This window comes from Lathamus discolor, chromosome 21 (assembly GCF_037157495.1).
Source record: "Lathamus discolor isolate bLatDis1 chromosome 21, bLatDis1.hap1, whole genome shotgun sequence".
NCBI classification, from domain to species: domain Eukaryota; kingdom Metazoa; phylum Chordata; class Aves; order Psittaciformes; family Psittacidae; genus Lathamus; species Lathamus discolor.
In genome coordinates this window covers 1,150,207-1,174,459 of record NC_088904.1, presented here as the reverse complement: position 1 = coordinate 1,174,459, position 24,253 = coordinate 1,150,207, and the positions used below count along the sequence as shown (strand labels likewise).

The 24,253-nt window shown below is 43.6% G+C and overlaps 3 protein-coding genes across 4 annotated transcripts; 1 reads left to right on the top strand and 2 right to left on the bottom strand.

The window, feature by feature from the left end:
- Positions 1-6,127: 6,127 nt before the first annotated feature.
- AP1M1 (adaptor related protein complex 1 subunit mu 1) lies at positions 6,128-14,619 on the bottom strand. Its single transcript, XM_065699960.1, has 12 exons — positions 14,484-14,619; positions 13,745-13,901; positions 13,372-13,439; positions 12,688-12,818; positions 12,398-12,545; positions 11,657-11,783; positions 11,148-11,290; positions 10,477-10,548; positions 10,101-10,259; positions 9,322-9,447; positions 9,043-9,118; positions 6,128-8,048 (listed from the first exon to the last, which is right to left on the bottom strand). Exons 1-12 carry the CDS (start codon positions 14,523-14,525, stop codon positions 8,026-8,028), a joined length of 1,272 nt encoding a protein of 423 aa, XP_065556032.1. The 5' UTR covers positions 14,526-14,619; the 3' UTR covers positions 6,128-8,025.
- A 349-nt stretch (positions 14,620-14,968) lies between these two features.
- FAM32A (family with sequence similarity 32 member A) lies at positions 14,969-16,103 on the bottom strand. Its single transcript, XM_065699969.1, has 4 exons — positions 15,997-16,103; positions 15,775-15,913; positions 15,635-15,688; positions 14,969-15,488 (listed from the first exon to the last, which is right to left on the bottom strand). Exons 1-4 carry the CDS (start codon positions 16,071-16,073, stop codon positions 15,420-15,422), a joined length of 339 nt encoding a protein of 112 aa, XP_065556041.1. The 5' UTR covers positions 16,074-16,103; the 3' UTR covers positions 14,969-15,419.
- A 567-nt stretch (positions 16,104-16,670) lies between these two features.
- CIB3 (calcium and integrin binding family member 3) lies at positions 16,671-22,296 on the top strand. 2 transcript variants are annotated; one of them, XM_065699966.1, is made up of 7 exons: positions 16,671-17,567; positions 17,863-17,897; positions 19,570-19,681; positions 20,035-20,182; positions 21,061-21,256; positions 21,343-21,476; positions 21,688-22,296. In XM_065699966.1, the coding sequence occupies exons 1-6, from the start codon at positions 17,517-17,519 to the stop codon at positions 21,458-21,460; spliced, it is 660 nt and encodes a 219-aa protein (XP_065556038.1). In that variant the 5' UTR covers positions 16,671-17,516; the 3' UTR covers positions 21,461-21,476; positions 21,688-22,296. The 2 variants fall into 2 exon arrangements, with proteins under 2 accessions (XP_065556038.1, XP_065556039.1); XM_065699967.1 differs by lacking the exon at positions 21,343-21,476.
- The last annotated feature ends 1,957 nt before the right edge of the window (positions 22,297-24,253 follow it).

Sequence of the window (24,253 nt, the reverse complement as noted above, 5' to 3'; positions counted from 1 at the left end):
GGATGATGCTGCCCGGCACCTACTGGCATCGGTGAGGGCTGCTTTGTACCAAACGAAGCTTCTGCGACCGATGCAGTGCTGAAATGTGCCTGCAAACTGCTGAGGCTGCTTATTGTGGTGTTACACGCTAAAACGGAAAACAAGAGACTTTCCTCGAGGTAGAAATCAGTTTTACCCGTAACAAAATGATCCCTGCACCCATCTCCACCGAAGAATTTGCTGTAGAGAAATAACCTGGATTCCTCAAGTCAAGGGATGCTTAAGACAAACCATAGTAAGTGTGGAAGTCTGAGTCTGACTGCGAGAACTCCATGGAAGCAGCCACAGGTGAGGGCACCAGAGGCTGTGTAGTGCTGCTCATCCTGGATGAAAATGATCCCCCCCATTTATTTGAATTTAGGAACAATTCAGGGCTCTCCTCATGCTGGGGTTTTGCTGTTCTCGTTTCTCCTTGGTCTTTAGCTCCTCTGGACCAAAACAGTGACAGCAGCCATGGAAAAACCCACTCCAGCTTTATCAAATGGCCCAAATGAGTTCGCTCTAATCAGCGAGTGGTGTAATTCTGCACAGAATATGAATTGCGATATTGGCCCCCTTCCAGCACAGCCCTTTACAGCTCCATTTAAACGCTGTTTGCTCTGATCTAATACTAGTTACAGATGTTACTGGACCTTTTCTGCCATTAACTGCATGAGGCAGAAGGGCTGCTCCTTGCAACACATAGATCATCCAGTGCCCGGAACACTTCTCATTTCAAAGCCCAAATATAACATTTTATCATCTAATGAATCTGAAATTTGCTCGGATAGAGCTCAGTCCTACACCATAGAAGTCTGTGAGTATTTAATGAGAGCTAAACAAGGCCTGCATTGATATGAGTTATGGATGCGCTGTTCATTTGCTAAAGGCTTCTTTACGAGACTTATATCACCACGATAATTACTTTAACTACGTCCATCTCCACGCCAGTAATAAAACCACATGGAGGAACCGCAATGAAATACCGCCCTTGAGCACGCGGGGCCAGAAAAATCATTCATGCTGCAACTATAGCAACTACTAAAATAGCAAAGCACACTGATTTCTGCCATGAACCTGTTCCGAATGTCCAAAGACACTGTGTGCCGCCAGCTTTATATACCAGCTCCCAAAATATCCGAATCCTGATAGGATGAGAAAACACTGTCATGTTCTTGCACCAGGCCAATTACAAAGCTGTAGTTCCTGTGCCGGTAAAGATGTTTCCTGTTGATAACACAAAAGGACAACACGGCACTTAGCTGCTAATGTTATCTGGGACCCTCGTGACCTCTAGGAAACTCGAACAATTGCAGAGTTCACAACACGTAGAAGCCTCTGCCTTGTGCTTTTGTTGTAATAAATAAGCAAGGAAGAAAATAAACACTGGTTCCATGTGCTCGCCATTGCTCAGGGAGCAATTAGAGGTGGCTGGGATGTAGATGAGAGCTCAGCTCTGGCAGCAAAGGGCTCCTGCCTCCGTCGCGGCGCAGCACCGGCCTGAGAAGTCCTTTCCTGAGCAAATAGAGTGCAAAGGGGGCATTTTGCACGGTGCTGTTTTCTTTTGTGGGTTTTAAGCATCTTCCTTTTCTGCTTTACAGACGGGGGTTTTTATGTCTGCAGATGAAAAACCAGATTTGCTTTGTTTATAACGTTGGCATTTGGAAACAGACCTCATTCACATCCTTTCCCCCAAGCTCGCTCTTCAGCTTTCCTACAGAAGACTCTTCAGGCTCTTCCTGTCTGTGGAGTTTTGTCCCATCTCCTTGGCTGGACCACAGCAGTCACCGGTCCGCAGCCTGGAATGCAGCATTCCCGGAGCTTTGAGGAAGAACTTGCTGCAAATACAAAACTGCACCCAGATTTGGGGGTTATATTCCCCTTTACCTGGCTCTTTCTGACACACAGTTGAGATCTCCTACCCGCCACCCAATGGGTATTTGCCAGCCATTCGAAAAGCCCTTATGGCAAAACCTCCTAAATCTTGATACAAGAGAGTCAGTACCTGTGCCTGCTCCTGGGCTTTATGGGAGTCTCAAATCCTTCATTCCCTGCTGGTGCAGGAACGTTCTTACCCTCACCGGGACATCGGTAGCAGAACCAGCAGCTTCTATAAACCCTGTAATTAAGGCTTAAAGCAGAAAAAGCCAGGGTGAGATTTGTCCTCTCTCCAAGTTGGAGCAAAGGCTTGAACCTGGTTACCCAACAGTGCAACCCTGAGCCTGCCAGAAAGGAATCCCTCTATGGAGCCTTCCATGGGATCCCACAGGTACAGCAAGGACTCGGAACCCGGTGGCTTGAAGATTCATAACTAACACCTTTATGGATTTAACCGGGTCGGCCTCATTTCCCGAGACATTCCTTTTAGCCTTCAAAATCTGTGGTGCAACAACCACGCTGCTTCAGATGGTCTAAAAGTCTCAAATGAGGTCTAAGATGCTCTTTATGAAGGACAGAAAAGAGGTTTTTTTAAATAGAAAACACATTTTTAAAGCGTTATAATTGACTATTTGGGCTTTAATTCTGTGCTAAGGGTGAGTCCTTTCAATGCTGCTTAAAAACACCCCATCTGCTCATCGCTACCTGCCCAACTGGAAGAGCAGGGAGAAAACTAGTCAGCGTTTTTCCTTGCTCAATTGTTATTCCTGCTGGAAAGAGGCAGAACTTCTTGCGCTGCTTTCCTTTGAGCAGTGCTTATTCACAGCAAGCCACAGTGGGAGAGGGTGGGAGGCAGAGTTCATTCATTTTTGTAGCATAACATCGAGCAGCTTGTGTTTGGATTTCACTGGGTATTTGTTGTTTTACGTTTCTTCGCTTTATATTGGAGAAGGGCCTGCAACAAAACTTTGATCCAAGGTACAAATCCACAGCCAACATTTGAACTAAGCCTACAAAACTCTTCTCCAGGACTGGCCCTAGCCCTGCACGCTGACTTTGGGAGCGCCTTGTTCTTCACGTTGCTGAGCATTTGATTCAGGCCTGTTTCTGCTTATTTATTTGACCATCAGCCTGCAAATGAACTCGGAGGCTCCAAGTTCCAGCCCAGATTGTTTTCAGAATAACCCAGAGTAATTCCACCTACAGCAAAATGAAGCTGCAGCCGTGCAGTGCTGCAGCTGCCAGGGCAGTCAACAAGAGCAGGATGAGCTTTAAGAGATGCTCACAGCTTGAAGGGGGAAGAAGGAGAGGTCATAAGCTAAGCTGGGCATAATTTTTGATATTAAACTCAAAATTATCCAAATCCTCTGATCCAACCAGTCTGCAGCACCCACAGAGCAGCAGAACTGGGAAAAGTGGATTTAATCTTCTCATGCGACGCCATTGGTTTTGCAGGGTTCTCGATGATCTCACTTTCAGGCGGCTGTTTGCACCAAGTTCCTAATAAAACCGTCCTTCGCTTCCATGGAACAAACACAGGACTGAGTTAAACTCCTGTCTTTCAAAAGCACATTATGTTTTGCTGTTTAGGAAGTGGGGCACAAGGCCCAGAGCCAGATGTGCTGCTGCCCGGAGCAATGGTCACGTTGTGAAGATCCCACATCCAGAGCTGGCCATGATCTGCACACAGACCCCATGGTGCCAAAACCAAAGAGATCAAAGGTACAGCCCAGCTCACCGGCCCTAAGAGAGACCCAAACCTAACGCGCTGATGACACAGTGGAATAACTCCAAAAGGGAACCTCCTGCATCTGAGTACAGCGAGAGATGTGACTAACCGCGCTTGCACAAACGCTGAGTCAAGACAAGAAGCCCCAGCTACAAGAGAAACAAGTTTTATCTGTGCATAGAGAGGGCAGGACTCGTAGAACATTCCAGGCTGCACAAAAATCACAGTGGAGAAGGTGGTTTACGATGGTTTGTGATTTCAGTACGACTTCTCCTGGAACATAAATGACATTGTTGTATCATTAATTACCATAGCAATGCAGATTATTCATCCTGTGCCTTAACTTTGCTCTCTCATGCTATTTTCTGCAAGGCCATCAACCCTCATGGTGCCAGGGCTGCTGAAATTACAAACAGCAGTGGGTGTCAACCACAGAGGGGAAAAAAAAGCGCTGAACGAATTGCAACACACTGCATTTGGCACCAGATAAAGCTAGAAATGCCAAGCCCATTTCTTGTCAGAGAATACACAGTCAGAAATAAACAGGTGCAGTCCCTTAACCCCAGACAAACCCACTATGGGTAAAGTCTTATTGTCTCTTTCTATGTGTAAGGTTGTGTCATAGACAAAATCGGCTGGGAGTAGAGTCGGGAAGCAAATACAAGCAGTGCAATCAGTACACAAGCACAAAGGATGGCAATAAGGAAGAGCAGAAACATTTACGAGAACACCAACGAAAATCCCTCCAGTGGGAAGGCAGGTGTGGAATGAAGCTTTTCTTTGGCACCCACTTTACTTGACTGGGAGGCAGGTTCTGGCTCCTTTTATTGAGACAAGGAGGTTTCTCCAGAGATAATCAAATAGGGGGGGAAAAGGGAAGAAGATGCTCTCTCACAGGCATTGTATCAAACAGGAGCTTTCACACGAGCTAAGCCTTAACTTGTGCCCCAGCAAGGTCCGAACCAATGTACAGCAAACAAGTAGCTGCTTCAGTGGCATCGCAGAGCAGCTCATCCCTCCCTTTGCACTGATGCTCCCCTGCTCTGCCTTGCAGTATCACCACTATCAGCCACATGGGAGGAACAGAAAGAACAGAGAGAATCTAAAACTACACAGAGAAGTTACTGATCTCCAACAATCTGACTGCATAAGCCTAAAACCAAATACTTTCAGATAGGTTTTTTTCAGAGGCACTAAAATAGCTGTACTGTCCAACCGAAGAGACACATTTAGTACACAGTTTGCACGACTCTGGTCATCAACACACACAGTGAGCTCCGAATGCCATCTACTGGTAGAAGTGGCCGTGAAGGGAACAAAAAGGAGAGTTTGTTGCAATCTTTCATTCTAAGAAAGCCAAGAGATCAGATACTTCCTGTAGTAGTGTGTGTGTGCGTAACACTACCTATTTACTGCAGCGGGGAGCGCCGCTGACGCACCTTGAGGGACAGCTATCTAATCGGCTAGCAATTACATGAGTAGATGAGGTTAGTCTTGCATGCCAAGAAAGGGAGAGGGGAATGCTTCCTGCTGTTGAAATACCTGAGCCAGCAGTCTATGTTAGGATAGAGAAGGGAAACACACTTAAGCTCACCAAGTTAAAAAACAGCCTGCTCCCCAGGGTATCACACTACAAGTGCAGAGAACATTTAAACATTTAAACATTTAAACATTAGGCTTAGGAACAGTGATTGCAGAGCCACTCAAGTTTAGTCTTTCAATGTTCCAAATTCCAGGTAACACAGCTATGAAACCATGTGGAGCTGAAAACACAGATGAGACGCTTCGCTGCTTACCTGAATTGTGTAAATCGTCTTTTAGAAGTATTTTGTATTAGGTATTTACCTGTAAGGCAGCAGCAGACCATCAAACTTACTGTTTTCCATACTAGGCAGAGAATAGAAGGCACCAAGAGAAGAAAGATGTAGCAGCTGCTCTGAGAACAAAGCTTACAAAGGATAAACAAGTTACTCCTTGAATAAGAGCTAGAGATGCTGGATTGTTTGAGCACTGAGTTTGTGCCTTTCTGCCCAAACAACCCAACACTTCAACAAGGAATGGATGAAGACATAGCGGTTTATTTTGCTTTCTGAAATAGAGGGTGATAATGAGCACTAGTTTCATGGCACATAGGCAGACTAGGCAGAGAACAAGAGGTGAGCAAAGGTTTCGTCAGTATTTGATTGACAAATCAGGAAGAAGAATACTTTTATGAAGTCAGTTCCAATCACCCAGGCCTCGCATCAGAACAGCTGAGGGTACTTGAAGATTAGAGGCTACAATCTGAAGTACAACTGACTCAAAGCAGAGTTTTTGCCCTTTATTACTTCCTGGACAAGCACGGCTGATGCCCCATCACTGAAACAGAAACAGGAGAAAACACTGTCCTGGTCTGCAAGATACAACCCTTAACAGAAAAACAAACAGTGATCAAGAGTCACATTTTACAGACAAGTAATAAAAGTGAACACTTGGAAGAAAAACAGAGTCATGAGAGAATGATTTGTCCACCAGTTACAGTTTTAATATAAAAATGTTCAGTCCAGTCATAAGCTTCATTATTCACATGAAAATGAGTGATGGAACCAAATCTTGAGGATGATTTGTTTCGACATTGAGCTTGTGGGGTGACAAATACACTAACCTTACTGCAGAATACACATGTCCACACCTACCATTGCCTAACTGGTATTGCCTCCGTACGGGCAGAGATCAGCCCTTTCTTGAGGCTGATCTTCCTCTAGTGTCACAGCAGCTGCACTGCAAGGGAATTTAATTGGGTCTTTTTGCTAACAGTATATACTGTATACCCAAGTATATCTATATATAGGGTCTACAAGGATTTAGTGGGGACAATGAGTGAAATGTCTTCTCAATCTGGCGGGGGAGTCAAGGACTGTCACCAGAGTGGTGTGGAGAAACCTTGAGCACAGTGTAGTACATCACGTTTGCAGACATATATTTAGATTCTGCTGGTTTAAGTTTAGCATCTGTCAGGAGTACTAAATTCAAACCAAAGCACTCTAAAAACTGTTTACAAAGAAAAATACTGATAACCATCATTTTTTCTGGAAAAAAAAAAAAACCAAAATGAAATCAAAATAACTATGTACACCCATGCCAACCTTAGCTTCTCAGAATACAAAATGAAACGGCATGTAAAAAAACATAATACCTTTAAGTATAACATTCTGAACCGTTATCCATCTGCCAGGAAGCTGGAATTCTAGTTGTTTACAAATGGAAAAGACTAAGAAAGAAAGCACCTCCCTTAGGACAAATAAAGTTAAATTCTAGCAAGCTATACCAAAAAAGGGAAATATTTACCCTAAATTAACACAAAGGCAAGCTGGAATTAAAATGGCAACTGTATTTTTATCAGCCTCTTCATCAACAACAATCAATTTGCCACAAGAGGTTGGAGTATGTTACTATCATCTGGAAAAATAATAGCAAAAACCCCATCTTCCTATCAAATGTCATCACCTCCAAAATGGTTTTGATCTTTCTTTCAATAATTAATCTAAGGTTTTATGCTTACTTATTACAGTTTGGAACTTGTTTTACAAACAGAAATGAAAAGAAAGCAAAAGCTCATCAATTGGCAGAGGGTTTCCATGCTCTAGGGGTAGCACAGGGTTGAAACTTTTCAGTCTGCATTCTGACTAACTCGAACTAGCAATCATCATGCTTCTACAGAGATGTTCCCATAGACATCTGTGATCCCTTGTTCTTGGTTAACTTAAGTCTTTAACAAACCCATATTTACATTTCCAAACCCTTCACTTGAAGTTGCTCTGTCAGACAAAACTGGTTTGAAACCACGCAAAAGAAGAGCAAATAGTAAGTGTCGATTTCACATAGTTTCAACTCATTTTCCGTTAATTTTTATAAGTTAACAGAGCTTTGAATGAGTTAAGGCACCCATATGCCCAGAAAAAAATAAATACCTTGGGCTAAATACAACTAAGTGTTCAGCAGTCATTTTAATTGCACAATTGTCTCCCTAATTTGTAGCATAACCCTGCCAATGTCTTTAGAGATCCTAAAATATGAATACTAGAAACTTTGTGGATGTAACAGACAAGGCATTGACAAGACATTCTCAAGGTCTGTTCTGTATTCCTGGCTCCTCAAGGTAACTGCTACTCAGAATTAGCATTTAGCAGCAAGATCAGCATGTTCTAAGAATGAAATAAATATTCACACAATCAATACTAATGGTTCAAATGCTCAAACACATTATTGAAAACAGTAAATTTCCAATCTCTGTCCTGCCAATCCAAGACTGCAGAAACAAGACCCTTGGCAACAACATTCACAGCTCTCAGTACCACAGAAGCTTCTGCAAACAAATTCCAGGCCTGAAGTTCTGTCATCTGTGGCGCTTGTGAGGGGTTTTACTGTGTTCGAAGCTGGTAGTCTGTAAAGAGGAAAAAAGCCAAAAGTGGTTTAGTAAATCATTTCAGCACAGCAGATGAGCAAATGGGGATGAAGAGATGGGAAATAAAACCATAACTTTGATAGAATGGCCATGATAATGAGCTCTAAAGTGATGAAGGTAATTGCAGGCATAAAAAAACACAACACCCCCCTACCACTACCACTTTTACTGGCTAACAGTGTCTTACACATCTTGAAGCTAGCAGAATAGTAAGTGTGAGCGATTTCTTTATAAATTTATATTCCAAAAATCTCACCAAATCTCAGTTTAATTACAATATACTGAACTATTCCATTGGGTCTTTCATTAAGACACCAATAAAGGTGACTGGAAAAAGCAGCAAACCTTAATCTGTGTCTAAGCCATATAGTTTAATACTTGGGAACATGAGCAAACTGCATTGTGCGTTTCTATTTGGAGGTTTATGCTAGGGAAACAAAATATGCAAGTTGGAGATGCCTACAGTGTATTGCCTTCTCGTGTCCTCAACATAGGAAGGACATGGAGCTGTTGGAGCAAGTCCACAGGAGGACATGAGGATGATCAGGGCCTGGAGCACCTCTCGTATGAAGACAGGCTGAGAACATTGGGGCTGTTCAGCCTGGAGAAGAGAAGCTGCGTGGAGACCTCAGAGCAGCTTCCAGTGTCTGAAGGGGACTAACAAAGATGCTGGAGAGGGACTCTTCATCAGGGACTGTAGTGATAGGACAAAGGGTGATGGGTTCAAACAGCAACAGGGGAAGTTCAGGTTAGAGATAAGGAAGGAGCTCTTTACTGTGAGGGTGGCGAGGAGTTTTAGCCAAGCAGGTGGTAGATGCTCCACCCCTGGCAGTGTTCAAGGCCAGGCTGGACAGAGCCTTGGGTGACATGATCTAGGATGAGGTGTCCCTGCCCATGGCAGGGGGGTTGGAACAGTGTGATTTTAAGGTCCTTTCCAACCCAAACCATTCTGTGATTCTATGATTCTACTTACCTCCATTCTGGGTAATATAACGAACCCATGGGAGAGCCTGATAGCCACTCTTCTCAATTATCTTTAAGTAGCGAACCTAGAAAGAACGGGATGTTAAAGAAATAAAAGTCTCCAATGGAAGCCAAGCAGCATTCAGGAAACAAGATAAAAATAAGATTTGTTGGGTGGGTCAAAAATATGGATTATGGAGAATGTTGAACAGGAATCACTGAGATGAGAAAAACTTGTGCATGAAGAGCCTAAAAATACTCATCAGTATTTCTATTTTCAGCTACTAACCTGGATTCCTGAAGTGGTGAAATATGGAATCTCAAACTTTACACTTATGGGAGGTTTTCCTTCCTTATCTTCAGCTTCGACACTTGGAAGTCCAAAGTGAGCTCTCATCAGGTATTCTTTTCCACCCTAGCCAAAAAGGACAGATTTTTTTCTTGAAACAAAAAATACAACACACTTGCAACAATACAAGTTGTATATTCTTCATGTCAAATCACTGAGCTCCACCATCCCTTCAGCTCTTCTCTAGGACTTAAAAGTGAGCACTTGTTTTTATTTAAAAAAATGTTTTGGCTTTTTTTAAGATTCAGATAAAATCAAGCACCAGCCTGAGGCATAATTCATTTTCTTCCAGCCTCATACTCAAATGAAAACAATGCTGCTGCCCTTTCTGACTAAACAGTGACAGACAGCTGTACCACCACTCCACTAGCATTTGGAAGAGCTCATGCTCATGGAACCACCCAAGAAGCACAGTCTGACAAACTGAAACAGCTGCTGCTAAAACCTAGGCCAAGGGATTACACCATCCACAGACCTGGCTCAAAAATCTGCTCTCTAACCTTGTTCTGAAAAAAATATCCCAGTTAAACTAATATAAACAGCAGTATCTTAAACATCTATGAGCAAGTTCCAACCCTTCAGCCAAGGGAAAAGAGGAAGAAGCCAGTACTATTAGATACTATTAGTTATTAGAATCTGCTTCTAATAGGCAGAGTCTGAACATGCATAAAATATTAATTATTACACTATCAGGCAACAAGACTAAAAATAACACTTACTGGAAAAGACTTAATGGACCACACAATTTCACTGTTCTCTGGAACCCATTTGACACTTCCAACAGTGGTTTTAAACTTTGGCGAGTCCGCATCGTTCGGAACTGGAATGTGAATCTCCACGTTGTTGGCAGTTGATCTACGTTTAAATTGACTTTTTGCCTAAAGAGATTTAAAAACTGTATCAGAAAGGCAACCCTCTAAATATTTCCATTATGCTAGTGAGTGCTGAGACACACAATTCCCCCTGTCCCAACCTACATAGCAAGGAACAGAACTGTAGCACGCGCTTACTAATGAAGTCAGAAATGCCCAAACTGCTGGTCAAGCTTTGAGAACAAATGAAAGACTGAAATTAGCCATGATTAGAATTGCTGACCTTGATCATGTACTCGATGCGGCTGTGGGAATGTTTTTCAATCACAGACTCAATCCAGATCAGTGGTTTTACCTAATGGGGGAAGAAGCACATTTAACAGCTGTAGTTTTCCTTTGACATTGTCATTCCAATGTTGCTTCCCCATAAAGCTACACTCAACACGTGTACCCCACAGAAAACAAAGTCTGCGGTACTTGTAATGATAACCAAGTTGGGGCTTTATTAAAAATATAATTATACAAATGAGCAAGCATTGATATGCCACGGACCAAGGACCAAATTCTTGACTTTAGTCTGAGGACAAAACCAGCAGTGTGTTATCAGCATTGTTCTCAGACTAAAGTCGAAAGGAGAAAAATGACTGCTCCAGCTGACCCAAGGACACTGGTCAATTGCTACACTGACATTTCATCACGCAGTTAGCTTAAAAAGTTACCACAGGAATGGTACTTCAGAAGAGTTTCAACAGTAGTTGAAAATACAGAGGCTTATTGACAAGTCCAAACTCATTCTTCCTCCAAAGAGAGAAGCACAAAGCTTCATTAACAGTTGATTTGAAAACTACCGTGCTGCCCAGATTTTAAGGAAAACAAATAATTATGGGAAAGCTATTGGCAGTGCTGCCTACAATGTGAACTGTTATCATGGAAAAAGCAAACATCCAGACTCACGTGGGTATTGAGGCGATATGACATGAGCTCAAACTCTCCATCAGGCGGAATGAAAGAAATTGTCCTGTCGTTCTCAAAGCGAGAGAGACGAACGCACTGGTGAAACTTCACATCTTCCAGTTCTACTGATTTACTTTTGCCACCTAGGTATAAATACGTATTTCAAGGTGCCGCACAACTGATGTTCAAAGTCTCATCATTGCCAGCCACACAGCAGAGCTGTTGCCTGCTGACATTCCTCCCTTTTAACCAGTATGTTTGTTAGCTTGCTAGAGCTTTTTAGGACTACAGAAGTCCCAATGAAAAATGGGGTGAGGAAACCTAAGTGGTTACCACACATTACCACGGTATTCCATCTTTGCCTGATAGTGTCACACAAGACCCAATGCGGTTTTCCACACTGAAAAAGGGCGTATTTCTATCATCTTTGACTAAATCCTTTCAGCTGAACTTCAGCTGACTTCAGACAGCATCTTTCATGATTACTGAGGTTTCACTAAAATACTCACGGCCTGTATTATCAAAGAGAACTTTGTCATTTAAACCCAGGCGCAGCTCTGGCATTCCCGAGAGGAAGACTCGCATTTTAATGGATCCAACTATCTCACTCCGTAATACATTTCCATTGGCACTGACCTGAAATAAAACAAAGACAAGACTGCTGTGGTGGGATACATTATGACATCAAGCACTCCCACCCCATCCCCATGTCCCAAGTCTTCTAGGATGTCTTTCTCCTGAGAAATTAATCCAGCAGATTAGATCAGGGACGTGATGGGCACAGACAGAGGAGGGAAGGACAAATCAGAAATCAGCAATTCAGGTTAGACATAAGGAAGAAATTCTTTACTGTGAGGGGGGAGAGACACTGGCACAGGTTGCCCAGAGAAGTGGTGAATGCTCCATCCCTGGCAGTGTTCAAGGCCAGGTTGGACAGAGCCTTAAGTGACATGGTCTAGAGTGAGGAGACCCTGCCCATGGCAGGGGGGTTAGAACCAGATGATCTTAAGGTCCTTTCCAACCCAAACCATTCTATGATTCTATAATGCATACAAGTAAAGCATTGTTTGTCTACTGGATGTCCTTATGGGTACTTGGGTCTTAATAACTGACGTTGTTTTTGAGCAGCAGAGGCCACTAGCGACATTCAACGTGACTTTTTATTGCGACTTGTAGGTTTTCAGACAGTAAGGCACTTTCACCACTTTCCATTACGATTTTCATTCAAAGTTACAATAAAAGGTACCCACCAAAAGGTTAACAGACTCTATAACATCCAGGAACACCTCATTTTTCCTGTATTTTATCCCTTCTGATCTCCATGATACAGCATTGGTAACAGTTGCAGGTGGACGTGGAGCTCCAGTTTCAAGTTTGTGGCCTTCCTGAGTGATGTACCTTCACACATAATTGGCATGAAAAAAAGGAACATTAATTCTTTTGCTAACTAGATCAAAGCAAAGCATTTGTTTGCAAATAGAAGGATGCTCAAAACTCTCCAAGAAGTCTGTCACTGTAAGTGACACAGAATGATACTTACTCTTGTAAAATTTTACTATCAGTGGTTTGTGGGTAACCAAAATCCATAAGCTCATCTAACAACTCATAAATAATAACAAAATTGTCCCTAATGCTCTCTTCTTCCAACTCCTTGAAATATTCAGAAAAAACCTGAAACAAAATGACAGGAGGGAGGAGGATGTTAACTGAGGGAAGTACAGCACATTCAGAATGTATTCTTGTATCTAAAATGACAAGTCTTAAAAAGCCCCAAACCAAACGCCATCATTCACAAACAGCATTCTATTCGGCAGATTTAGCTTCAGGAAATCCACCTCCGTTAAAAGAGTTAAGAGAATCCTAAAAGCAACTCTAACTACTGCGAAAAAATTATTATTTTGGAGAAAATCTTTTTCACACCAGGTACAGATGAACCAACCGTAGGAACTACACAATACGCCACTACTCATGCACCAAGTTCACCATTCTCCTCCATGTTCTCACGCCTTGCACAACTACCGTCACATCCTTTGCCTGCTCAGCTACAAAATATCAATTCCATCACTACAGGAAAATAGTTCTACAAAATAATCAAAAATAAAGTAAAAAATGCTATTACCATAGAGTTCTTTATCTATGGGAAAGCTCTACGTATTTATATTTAGCTTAGATTTAGACTGAACTGAAAAGAAGCCAGAGGCGACTTTGGAGATTTCATACTCACCTGAACTACTTTATATAAAAATGAAAACACCAGTGACACACAAGCATTTTTCTTAGAGGTTGCAACAACTGATAAAAGATGCTCAGGAAAATGCATTTGAAGTCACCACTCAAAACAAAAGTTTAATAAATGCCTTTAGGAAAGAAATGAAGATAAACTTTTGGGAAAGAGTAGAATTCATATAAACCCTTTTCTGCACCCTGTGCTGCTGGTGCACATTACACTATGCAAAGCATAAACCAACTTTATTTAATAAAGCCTCCTTATGTCACTTCACCATTGTCCAGCTTTGCATTTAGACACAAAGAACAAAAACCTTGCAGCAGCCCTCTGTATCTCAGCGCACAGGAGTTATCTGCAGTATAAAGGATACGATATAAGTTGTTGTGTTTAATCCACATAAAACGAACTCCTCCATGTGCTAGAATGGGAGAAAGCGTCCCCTCTTCTTCCTTTTCCATAAGGATTGGCATAAAATGCTCCACCTCTGACATGTCCACATCTCCACGGTAATTCCGACAGATAAGAACCTATAAAGACAGGGACAAACTCATCTGGTTTTCCTCTCTCACGGGATGATGTTACCATGCAAGGCCAATGCACAAGGTATTTAGAAGGCCTCATTAAGTAACTTGAACTTCAGCCATTGCACAAACGCAAACTACAACGCTAAAACTCTGACGAGAACGTGACTCCTTAACCTTTCACTGCAAAGTCACATATTAATGTTTTCATTGTTCTTCACCTATCGCTGCATGAGCCCTAAAGACGCTTTTAAGACGGGAAAACAAGCCAGCTCCTCTGAGACAAACTACCTCCAATTAGTGCAAAGATTAATTACCCCCGGGGTGCCCAAGGTCGCTCCCCAGCTCTCCGCAGCCGCTTCCCTCAGCACCTGGAGCGGAGCCACAGGCCACGACTCTCCCGCTACGGCCGAGGCCCACGCTGCTTCAAGAAGCTGGGCTGGCAGCAAGGAGGTGCCGGAGAGGGGAGCGCGGCTCCCGCAGCCCCCAGCGAGGCCGGGGCACGCTCCGGGCCCCTCAGCACCCCCGCCGGGCCGAGGGACGCTGCTCCTCCGCCCCCAGCCCCGCGGAGCCGCGGCCGGGCCTCACCTTCCCCTTCAGGTCCAGCACGTAGACGGCGCTGGCCGACATCGCCGCCCCGCCGCCAGCACGGCCCGCCGTGTCGCCCGGCCGCACACGCACCCACTTCCGCTTCCGGGACGAACCGGCGCAACGAGAGCCGGCTGCAGCGAGGAGGGGCATGCGCGGGGCACGGCGGAAGAACACGTTGACCGGCAGAGTGCGGTGCTAAATAGTCCCGGGGTCTTTTTCACCGACCCATGGTGGGGAAAGCAGCACCGGGATAAGAGGGGAAAGTTTGTCCGGGCTGAGGTGGGGCTCCAGGCAGCAAGAGCAGAGGGATGGTGTTCACATTCAAGAACAATATTCGGGTTTAACAGGCATGTTGGGGTTTTAATTGAGGTACATGGGATATGTCATCTCTCCAAGGCAGTACGAGTTAGAAAGACAGGAAGGGCACTACAGAAACTCCACGCGCAAACTCTTCCCCCCATTTATAGGTAAATCAGCACCAATAAAAGGGTGAAAGCGGCATTTTAATAGTGACATTGAAGTTACACATTACAGCAGACCCTCCAACTCTAAATGAAACAATTCCTCTCTCCTGCAAGAGAAACTTATGCTATGAGGGGCTGCCAGGCTCTGGATGTCCCAAAAGAACCATATCAAATAAATAAAGGAACCCTCTGCAGCTGGCTAACAGCAATCGATTGTGGCCTTAATGTTGCTGTAAGCACTAAAAACCCCCAAACCCCTCTGCACCTTCATAAATCAGAGCTTGTCAGAAAAGAAGGGTTTTGTTAAACATTCGGTTTCAAAACCCAAACCAATGAAATAAAAAGTACAAATCCATCAACATTTGGGAGATAGATAAAACAGCGTGGAGATTACACACATTTACACGGCAACCCCGTTTAACACCCACAAAACACACCCCCTGGTCCAAAGCCTTGAAAAGCTGCCCGTTCACTTTGTCCAGCTGACTTTGGGAATGTCGTAGTGCTCAGTCAGAGTATCCAAGTGCCTGTTGAAGTCCTAAGGGGAGAGAAAGAGGAAGAGGATGTTTAATGTTCGGTGCTGGCATCACCACAAGGCCCCGCTTCCCTGTTCCATGGAGGCAAAACAGCCCCCCCCAGCCCAACGCCACAGCAGCCTGCGCGACCCAGGGTAACTCGGCTCACCTCCACTCTCTGCTTATGGGTTTTGGACGCTTTCTTCAGGATCCTCTCCATTTGCTGTAGACACAAGAGAGCCCAGTTACCCGCAGCCCCTCAGGGAGGCCTCTGAGGGCTCCAGCTGGGGGTTTTAAAGCCGTTTTTACCCGCTTCTCCTGCATCTTCTCGTAGGCCACCTGCGCCGGGGTGCGCTTGTCCAGGCCGCGCTTCTTCTCCTCCTCCTGCTTCTTGCTGCTCACGATCTGCTCCAGGATGTGGGCCTTGTCCTTTGCCTTCTTCTTCTTCCTGCGGGCGGAGGGCGCTCAGGGCACAACCTCGGCTGCCCACCCGGTGGCCCCCGCCCTGTTTCCCCCCCCCCCGTTCCTCACCGTTTGCCGGCCCCCAGCCCCGCTCCGCTGCCCTTCAGCCGCAGCGGCCCTCGCTGCACCGCCTCGTAGTCCGCCATGGCTCTTCCGCCGCGCCACGGCGCCCCCTGGCGGGCGGCGTCGTTACCACGGCAACTGCGCGTCCCGTCCCGTCCCCCCCCCCCCCCCTCCAGCCGTGAGGGAAGGGCTGCGGTCGCCCTGAGGGGAGAGAGCGGAGCTCCGGGATGAACCGGGATGAACCGGGATGAACCGGGATGAACCGGGCCCCACACACTGTGTGCCCCTCCGCACAGCGCCGTTCCCAGTGGGTTTTGATGGGTTTTATTGGGGCTGTGCAGCCTGGAGAAGAGAAGCTGCGGGGAGACCTCGGAGCAGCTTCCAGTGTCTGAAGGGGGCTACAAGGATGCTGGAGAGGGGCTCTGCATCAGGGACTATAGCGATAGGACAAGGGGTGATGGGGTCAGACTGAAACAGGGCAGATTTAGGTGAGATCTAAGGCAGAAGCTCTTCCCTGTGAGGGTGCTGAGGCGCTGGCACAGGGTGCCCAGAGAAGCTGTGGCTGCCCCATCCTTGGCAGTGCTCAAGGCCAGGTTGGACACAGGGGCTCGGAGCAAGCTGCTCCAGTGGAAGGGGTCCCTGCCCATGGCAGGGGTTGGAGCTGGAGGAGCTTTAAGGTCCTTTCCAACACAACCCGTTCCATGACTCTATCCGAAGGCACACTGATGCGTGAGGCCAGCCTCCCTTCACTGAGGGGAGCAGGACACCGGGCGCAGTAGCAATGCCCAAGAAATGAAGGTGATCGATAGATAATGGCTGTGGATATGAAGCCTCCTCTTCCTCCGCCCCTTGTTTTTCATATTCCATACAGCCTGTAACATCATATGTCTGTTCACATGTATGAACTCTGTGTACATGTATATGCACTATATACGTATGCATGTCATGCTAATAATCATTAACTGGTGGTAATGTATATCAGCAGATAATGCAGAATAAAGGGACTGGACTTTACAGCTACTACCTCCAGCACAAACTACTCTATATTAGTGTATAATGTGTATTACAGGGAACAGTGAGAAGGAAAGGATGAGGGGTTACCATCACTGTTAGGTATTCCTCATATTTGGTGTTAATTCTTAAAGCAGACAGACACCACTGATGCTTTCCAGTTAGTTTACCATAGGTGAAGGAGTGAAAAAACGTGCCCCATGAAGTCTTCCTGCTGCTTCAAAGACACAAACCAGCTGCTATTACTTGTTTGGGTAAATACTGTAACATGAGTCTCCACTGTGCACACCGGAGACAGGTGAGTGATGCTGGATAAGAGCCTTGAGACTAAAGATTTGATGAAATGCTCCTATTATGATACTTTACAGCCCGTGGAATAGGGAAGCTGGTTACTTGATCCTCTGCTATACCTGAACCTCATTGTTGCAGCTTTTAATAACTGAATATCCAGCCCGCCTATAAAGGTGCCCCTGAGGAAAGAATGATGGGACTAGAATTAGCATTCAGAGCTAGAGATGGGCAACAAGCAAACTGTTTTCACTCAAGAGCAACTGGATGCATATCAGGTATAAAACAAACTAAATAGCCATTTGGAAAGAACATCGAATAATGGCAAATAATTGTTTTTTAAAACAATCTCTCTTAAAAACTACGAATTAGGAGTACTAAACTACAGCAAAGATTTTACTAACATAGTTTGAGTCTTACATCTAGAAGAAGAGTTATAAAATACTCCTAATTATGTGCCAAAACCAAAGAGCTTTAATGTTTGGCCACATTTAAGCTGCTATATGGGAAAAGCTTTGGGTCAGTGCATGCTAAATACTGGCATTACATGTTATATCTTTTCTTATTTCACAGGACTGCACATTCTTTACAAGGAAAGAAATACTGAGGTGAGTTTTCTATATGCATTTTGTGGGTAAAAGACAGAGATTGCTATAAAGACGAGTTGTGTATAGGGTGAGGTATTTAGAAATAATTTGAAAATGGGTTTACACAAATTCAGAGTGATACCTTTGGGAAGCCAGAGCATTTTTGTTGCCTTTTTGTGTACAAACCCTCTGGTATCCATCACAAACTGAGCCAGAATCCTAAATTTTGCATTAAGGTACCAGTCTCTCTATAGTTAACAGAGATAGATGTAAAAGGTTATATCAGTGCCTCCTTTTCCAGGGACATCCACATTCCTTTCACCTTGTTTTATGACAGATGCTTCCAAGTGTACTGTTATTCTATAGAATACTTCACCTGGTTTATGAAAACCTTAATGATCGTGTCAAATTTTCTTCATGTCTTCTTATAAATAATTATGCTGATCTAAGACGCATTTTTCCCAAAGCCTTCAGTTACCCCATCAAGCACTCCATTTAACCTCCTGCCAAAGGATCTGATAAAGACAGGCTCGGTATTCTGGTCATGTAAGATTTGGAATCTTCACTGAAAACCTGAACTGGTTCTCCTTTCATTAAAATCCTTACTCAGGTAGTAACACCCACACTATTGAAGCTGCATTTGCCATTCCTAACCATTTGGTGTGCCAGCAGAAAGGGAAGTGTTCAGTGTCCGCATCTCTCAAGATATCACCACTGTTTTTGCTAATTCAGCTGAAGGTAACAACCTTGTCCAGAGCATGTCCCTCTTAAGAACCTGCACATCTGTGTATGAATTCTAGACAGGATAAAATATGAATGGTTCTGTAATAGAAATCTAAACCTGTCATCTTTCCACACCGTAAATAGATGCCAGAGCCATAACTGTGTCATAAGACATTTATTATTGATAAGGATCCCTTTTAAGGCTCTGCCCTATTGTTTTGTTGGTAATGGCTGTTACCAGCAGCTTACTCCTTACTCTAGCACGAGAACTAAAGGAACTAGCATCCTGGAAGTGTTGGATAAATTAAAATCCTTACACACATTTTCTGTCTTTTGACCCTGAGTTCCATGAAAAACAGGAAGATACTCAGGGTGGATAGAATCCTGCTAAAGTTAGTTCCAGATATCTCTTCCTGCCCATGGCTTTAGGCGTTCAGGGTTTTATTCTGCTATTTAAACTGAATCTTTCATGCTCCAGTTTAAGCCCATTATTTTTGGTCACATTCACTGTGGACTCGGAAAACAAATCCCTTTTGCCTTGCCACAAGCATTTCTCTGTTTGGAAACTGATTAGGTGGACCTGCATGTGGAAGGTCTTGTGCCTTGCTCTCATAAACACAGACACCTAACTACTCCCAGTCATAAAGCAGAAATACACCTGAAACTGTAAAATTCTGGTTTCAGATACACACTATCTAGCGGTGCCTGACCTGGGCAAGCATTTTCACCTGCTTGTTCCGTGAACATGAAAGGCTTTGCATTTTTCACCACTTAAAGATGTTGTTCTTTTTAATACTCCCATCCACCAACAACTACAGAGCATACTAAATGTTATTTAGTGACTGATACTGATCTGGTAAAGCATGCGAAGTGTGAGGAGTGAGATGGAAAAGGCAGTTCTGGAAAAGACACATTGCTCTTGGAGATCTCCAGAACTTGTTCCCTAAACAAATCTTTCTTTCTGTTGCAGACTGTTTTACAGATACCGAGATCTAGCCCCACAGCTAGTTCCACTCGACTACACACATAAACCAGACGTGACACTTCCCTATGAACTCATTGGCAGCATGCCAGAGCTAAAGGTACACAACTGGAATCGAGTGACACATTTCGGTTTAATCTAACCCTGTTTTAATAATTTATCCGCTACTAATTGCTGGGAGGCTGAAATACAAAGAAATTTTGGCTATTGAAGTCAAAAGGCTTTCTGGAAGCTTCTAGTGATTCCCCAAACCACTCTGAAATTACATAAAGGTTAAAGAGGGCTGCAGCTGTGTCTACCTCTGATACTTTAGACAAGAACAGAACAGCAGAAAAGAGAGCACTTGCCAAAAAGAGGTTACAGCAAAAATAATCTCGCTCCAATTGTCTTATCTGCAGTGAAATAAATGCTGGTAAAGATGACCTTCCCCTGCTCCTGTGTTCTGTTTCCCAGGACAACCCGTTCCGCCAGCGGATAGCAGAGGTTTTCTCAGAGGGTGGAGATGGCAACATGACTTTAGATGATTTTTTGGACATGTTTTCAGTGCTGAGTGAAATGGCTCCCAGAGACTTGAAAGCTTATTATGCTTTTAAAATTTATGGTGAGTGAGACATGCATTAAAAAGTCACCTTTGGGGAAATCCTGCAGCTTCGTGTAGGGATGCAAAGTAATTCATTTTGTCACCATAACGATGCTAGTTAGACATGTTTTAATACAGCCTTTCATTTCACTGCATTTGAATGTCTCTTCCCTCTCCTAAAAACTTCTGGTCTTCTTTACCCTTTTGTCTCTTCTTTATTTGGGGTTAGGGTTTACTCTAAAATTTACAACCTGAAATTATCTGCAGTTTTCAAGAGCTGATAAACACGTAAGAAATACTTGTGTCTGAGGGACTGCTTGGAAAAGCGCAGCACAAGAGGTCTGGCTGCCCATAAATAATCTGTTGCGTGGTTTTCGTGTGGGGAGCACACTTCCAGCATCTTGCTCCAAGGACAAATTTAAAGATTGTTTTCCTTTTCACAGTTACTTTCCTTATGATCAGCTAAAGCCAAAACACACATCAACCAACCAACAGCTTTTTCTCACTATTTAAACCGCGCACGATTCAGCCAAGGTCTCACAGAAATAAAGCCCCACCAAAACTGCACAGCCCGTTCTCTTCCTTTGACTTACTAGTTCTTGCTTTTAGTTCAGTAGTAGTGCTTTACTAGAACAATTTAATGATGGCTAGGCTATGTTTAGCCATTAAACTATTCACAACTGTTCCCCTTAAGTGTGACAGGGGGAATTATTCCAGGAATTTTTCTTTCGTATTTCATTTTTATACAAGCAAGCACAGGTAAGAATTTCTGATTTGAAATTTCTCCTCATAAATACACCATGCCCTGGGAACCAAGCCTTTCCTGTGAGGTCTTGGCAGTCGACCATGTCAAAGGGCTGAGTTTTGTCACTTTGAGTTCCTTTTGTTTCCTTTGCCAGATTTTAACAACGATGACTACATATGCAAATCTGATCTGGAGAAAACAGTCAACAAATTAACCCGAAATGAACTTACCCCAGAAGAAGTGAGCCTTGTATGTGAAAAGGTGATCTACGAAGCTGACGTGGACAACGATGGCAAGCTGTCTCTGGAAGACTTCCAGCATATGATAATACGGGCTCCAGATTTCCTTAGGTAATATTTGCTTTGCATTTCTAACACAAGATTGATCTTACTTTTTTGTCAGAAGTCTCTATAGTGTGTGTTTTATGTCTCCTCAGCCATTGCAGGTCCTTGACAGTAGCAGTAGAGCTGTCCACTGGGAAAAACAGATGCTTGAAAAAGCAGGGAGGCTTCTTGAGTTGCTTTTGGAACCTCAGATATATTTTGGACATTTAAGTCCTCAACTTAAAACGTTAGTATTAGCTCTTAAGCTCCACTGAGAAGTATACGAGATGATGCCTGACAGAGTCTTAATGTGGCTTCTGACACACACCTTGCACAAAGCAGCACTCAAATGTTGCATTTCTTTTATGTACAAAGTTTCCAATTTATAGGATTAATTGTAGTGAATCCTTTTAATTGATCAACACATAAGTGATCATTACTTCCTCTTTCTTTAATAGCACATTTCACATTCGAATCTGAACCTAGTGAAACATGTCGAGGGAAGCACTTCCTGAACCTTCAACAACTGTTACTTCACCTGAGATTACCATCCATGAGGGAGCAAAAGGAAGGGAGCAAAGAGGACAACTTCTGGTAACCGAACCAGTCAGAGAACTCTGTCTCTTTTTCACCTCTGTGGAAGGAGCAATTCATTAAGCTCTTCAGCATGATTTCTCTGTCATTGATCAAAATGTCTATTTTCCCTGCAATGTAACAAAAACTTTATTCCTCCTCCCTCCCCCCAGCTAAAGCAAATCTGACCTAGACAGAGAGATGAGAAATAGATTTTCAAGTTCAGATACCACCAGGTAATAAAGGAACTTGTATCAAACTATACAGAGAAGAGCTTTCTACTTCCAAATTTATAATGAAAAGTGAACATATTTCCAAGGACAAGAGAGCCTCCCCCAGGTTCCTGTCTCTCCTTTCTATTCCTATAAATAGCCTATTTCCCCCACAAGAACTTGCATGCACGAGTGATGAACGGGACCGAAACTCAGTTGGTAAAATTCTCTTTTCGTAAAGAAGTTTATTTATGCAGTGCTCAGGGTCCTGTACAACAGAGTAAAAACATACATACTGTAATAAACAACAGGTTTGGTTTTCATACAAACATGGAAATCAGGAAGTGTTTCAGAAAGCAGGTGCCATGTGGGAAGGGTGGCAGCCAAAAGTGGTCATTCTAAAAAACGCAATTTACAGTTGTTTTACAAAATTCTGGGATGCATTAAGTTCCCTTCAAAGCAAAGTCCTAAGTCCCAACTCACGCCCAACGTAGAGCATCTGATTCCTGCAGAAGGGCCGGAGAGCCCAGCCCAAAAAACTTGCATTGACTACAGAAACAAGATCTCCAACGATCACTGGAAGAGATGGGTCAAAGAATAAGGCAGCCTGAAATAATCAGACTGCACGTTACCATCAACGTTCAATTGAACAGCTCCTTAGTTAATCTAGAAATGAAGGCTTAAGTTAGTCTCATGCCTTCCCAACCCCTCTGAGCTTCTGGTACTAATGGAGACCGTCCTCCACGCAGCTGTTTGTCCATTTCCTCTCCAGCACAGACACCAGCCAGTTCAAGTCCAGAAGAACAAGAAATCATGGTAGATTTTGAGCATGATCATCAAGCCAAAGACACCACCACTACAATCATCATCCCCTAGCAATTGTCAGCGAGATGAGCAGCATCTCACATGAAAGGAGACAGCAAGTAAGTTTCAGCAGCAGTAAAGAGACTTACAATAATCCATAGGATTTATAAATCTGAGGCTGAAGGTCTGATGCTGGCATAAGGCTCTGACATCAAGGAATATGAGGTGTGCCCAAGACAACGTAAGTGTTAAAATGGCAGTGTTCAGACTGCAGTTCCCCTTTTTGTTGACAGACGAGCTCCTGACAGGCCCACACCCAAAGGGGGTGAAGACTATCTGAAATATTGCAACCAGCCTCAAAAACAAGGTCAGCCACAGAATTCTCTGATCCTCATTAAAGTAAGGGAGTTTGAGAACATGCTCAAAAATGGGTTTGTTTTTCTACAAACCAAGTGTTACTCCATCACCTCAAATTTTAGTGGCATTTAGACACTGAGAATGTGTAGGAAGCAGAGTCAGTTTTTCAGATCCACTTAAATTCCTCAGTTACACAAATCCTGTATCTGACTGAAAAAGTTTTCTTCCTTAAAGAAAGCTCAGATACAAACACGTTACTGGAGGTATTTACACAGTACCTCTTTCCACCCTTGTGTCTTCCAGAACATTCATACTTAAAAACCACAGTAATTTAATTACGTGATGGAAACATCAACTACATATTGTCCTTCTCCAAGATTTCATGTCCACGTTTAGCAACATGCAGTCAAGTGTATGTACAACTGCAGTGTCTTCAACCTTTTGCTGTCTTACGTTTGCATTTTATGTTTCATATTGCTTGCTCTGATTTAATATTGGTGTAGAGTCTGTAGACCCCAGAAGTACAGTGATGACTGTAATCACAGTAACTATGAAACTTCCTGAGTTTGGGCGATAATGTAGTAAACCAAATCATGTCATAAAAGGAAAGCACGCTATAAATAAGGTACATAAACATGTGCAACAACCAGCACAGGCTGAAACAAAAGGTATTTGCATACAGAATTAATTTTGAATGAAAAGAGTAACTTCAGATTTAGAAAACGAGGAGTGAAAAACACAAACCCATCCTTCAAGTTTTATCCACTTGGAAATGAATATTGTTTGCTGTCTTACTACAAGATGAGTTATCAGTTTAGATACTGCCACCAGGCAGCATCGTGGTGGACAGCCCATGGTATCAAGTTAGACCGACCACTTGTTTTTCCAGCCCCTTTGAAAAAGTCTGGCTGCAGCATCTGGCTCTACTGAAGTAGAAGGATGGATGCGAGACAATCCACATTTACTACCAAGCCAGAAACAAATCATTAAGCAGATGAGTTTTGTGCAGGAAAACAACATTCAGCCCATGCCTTAATGACCTCCCCACCTCTGCCTCAGTCATTTCTTGAAGCACGCA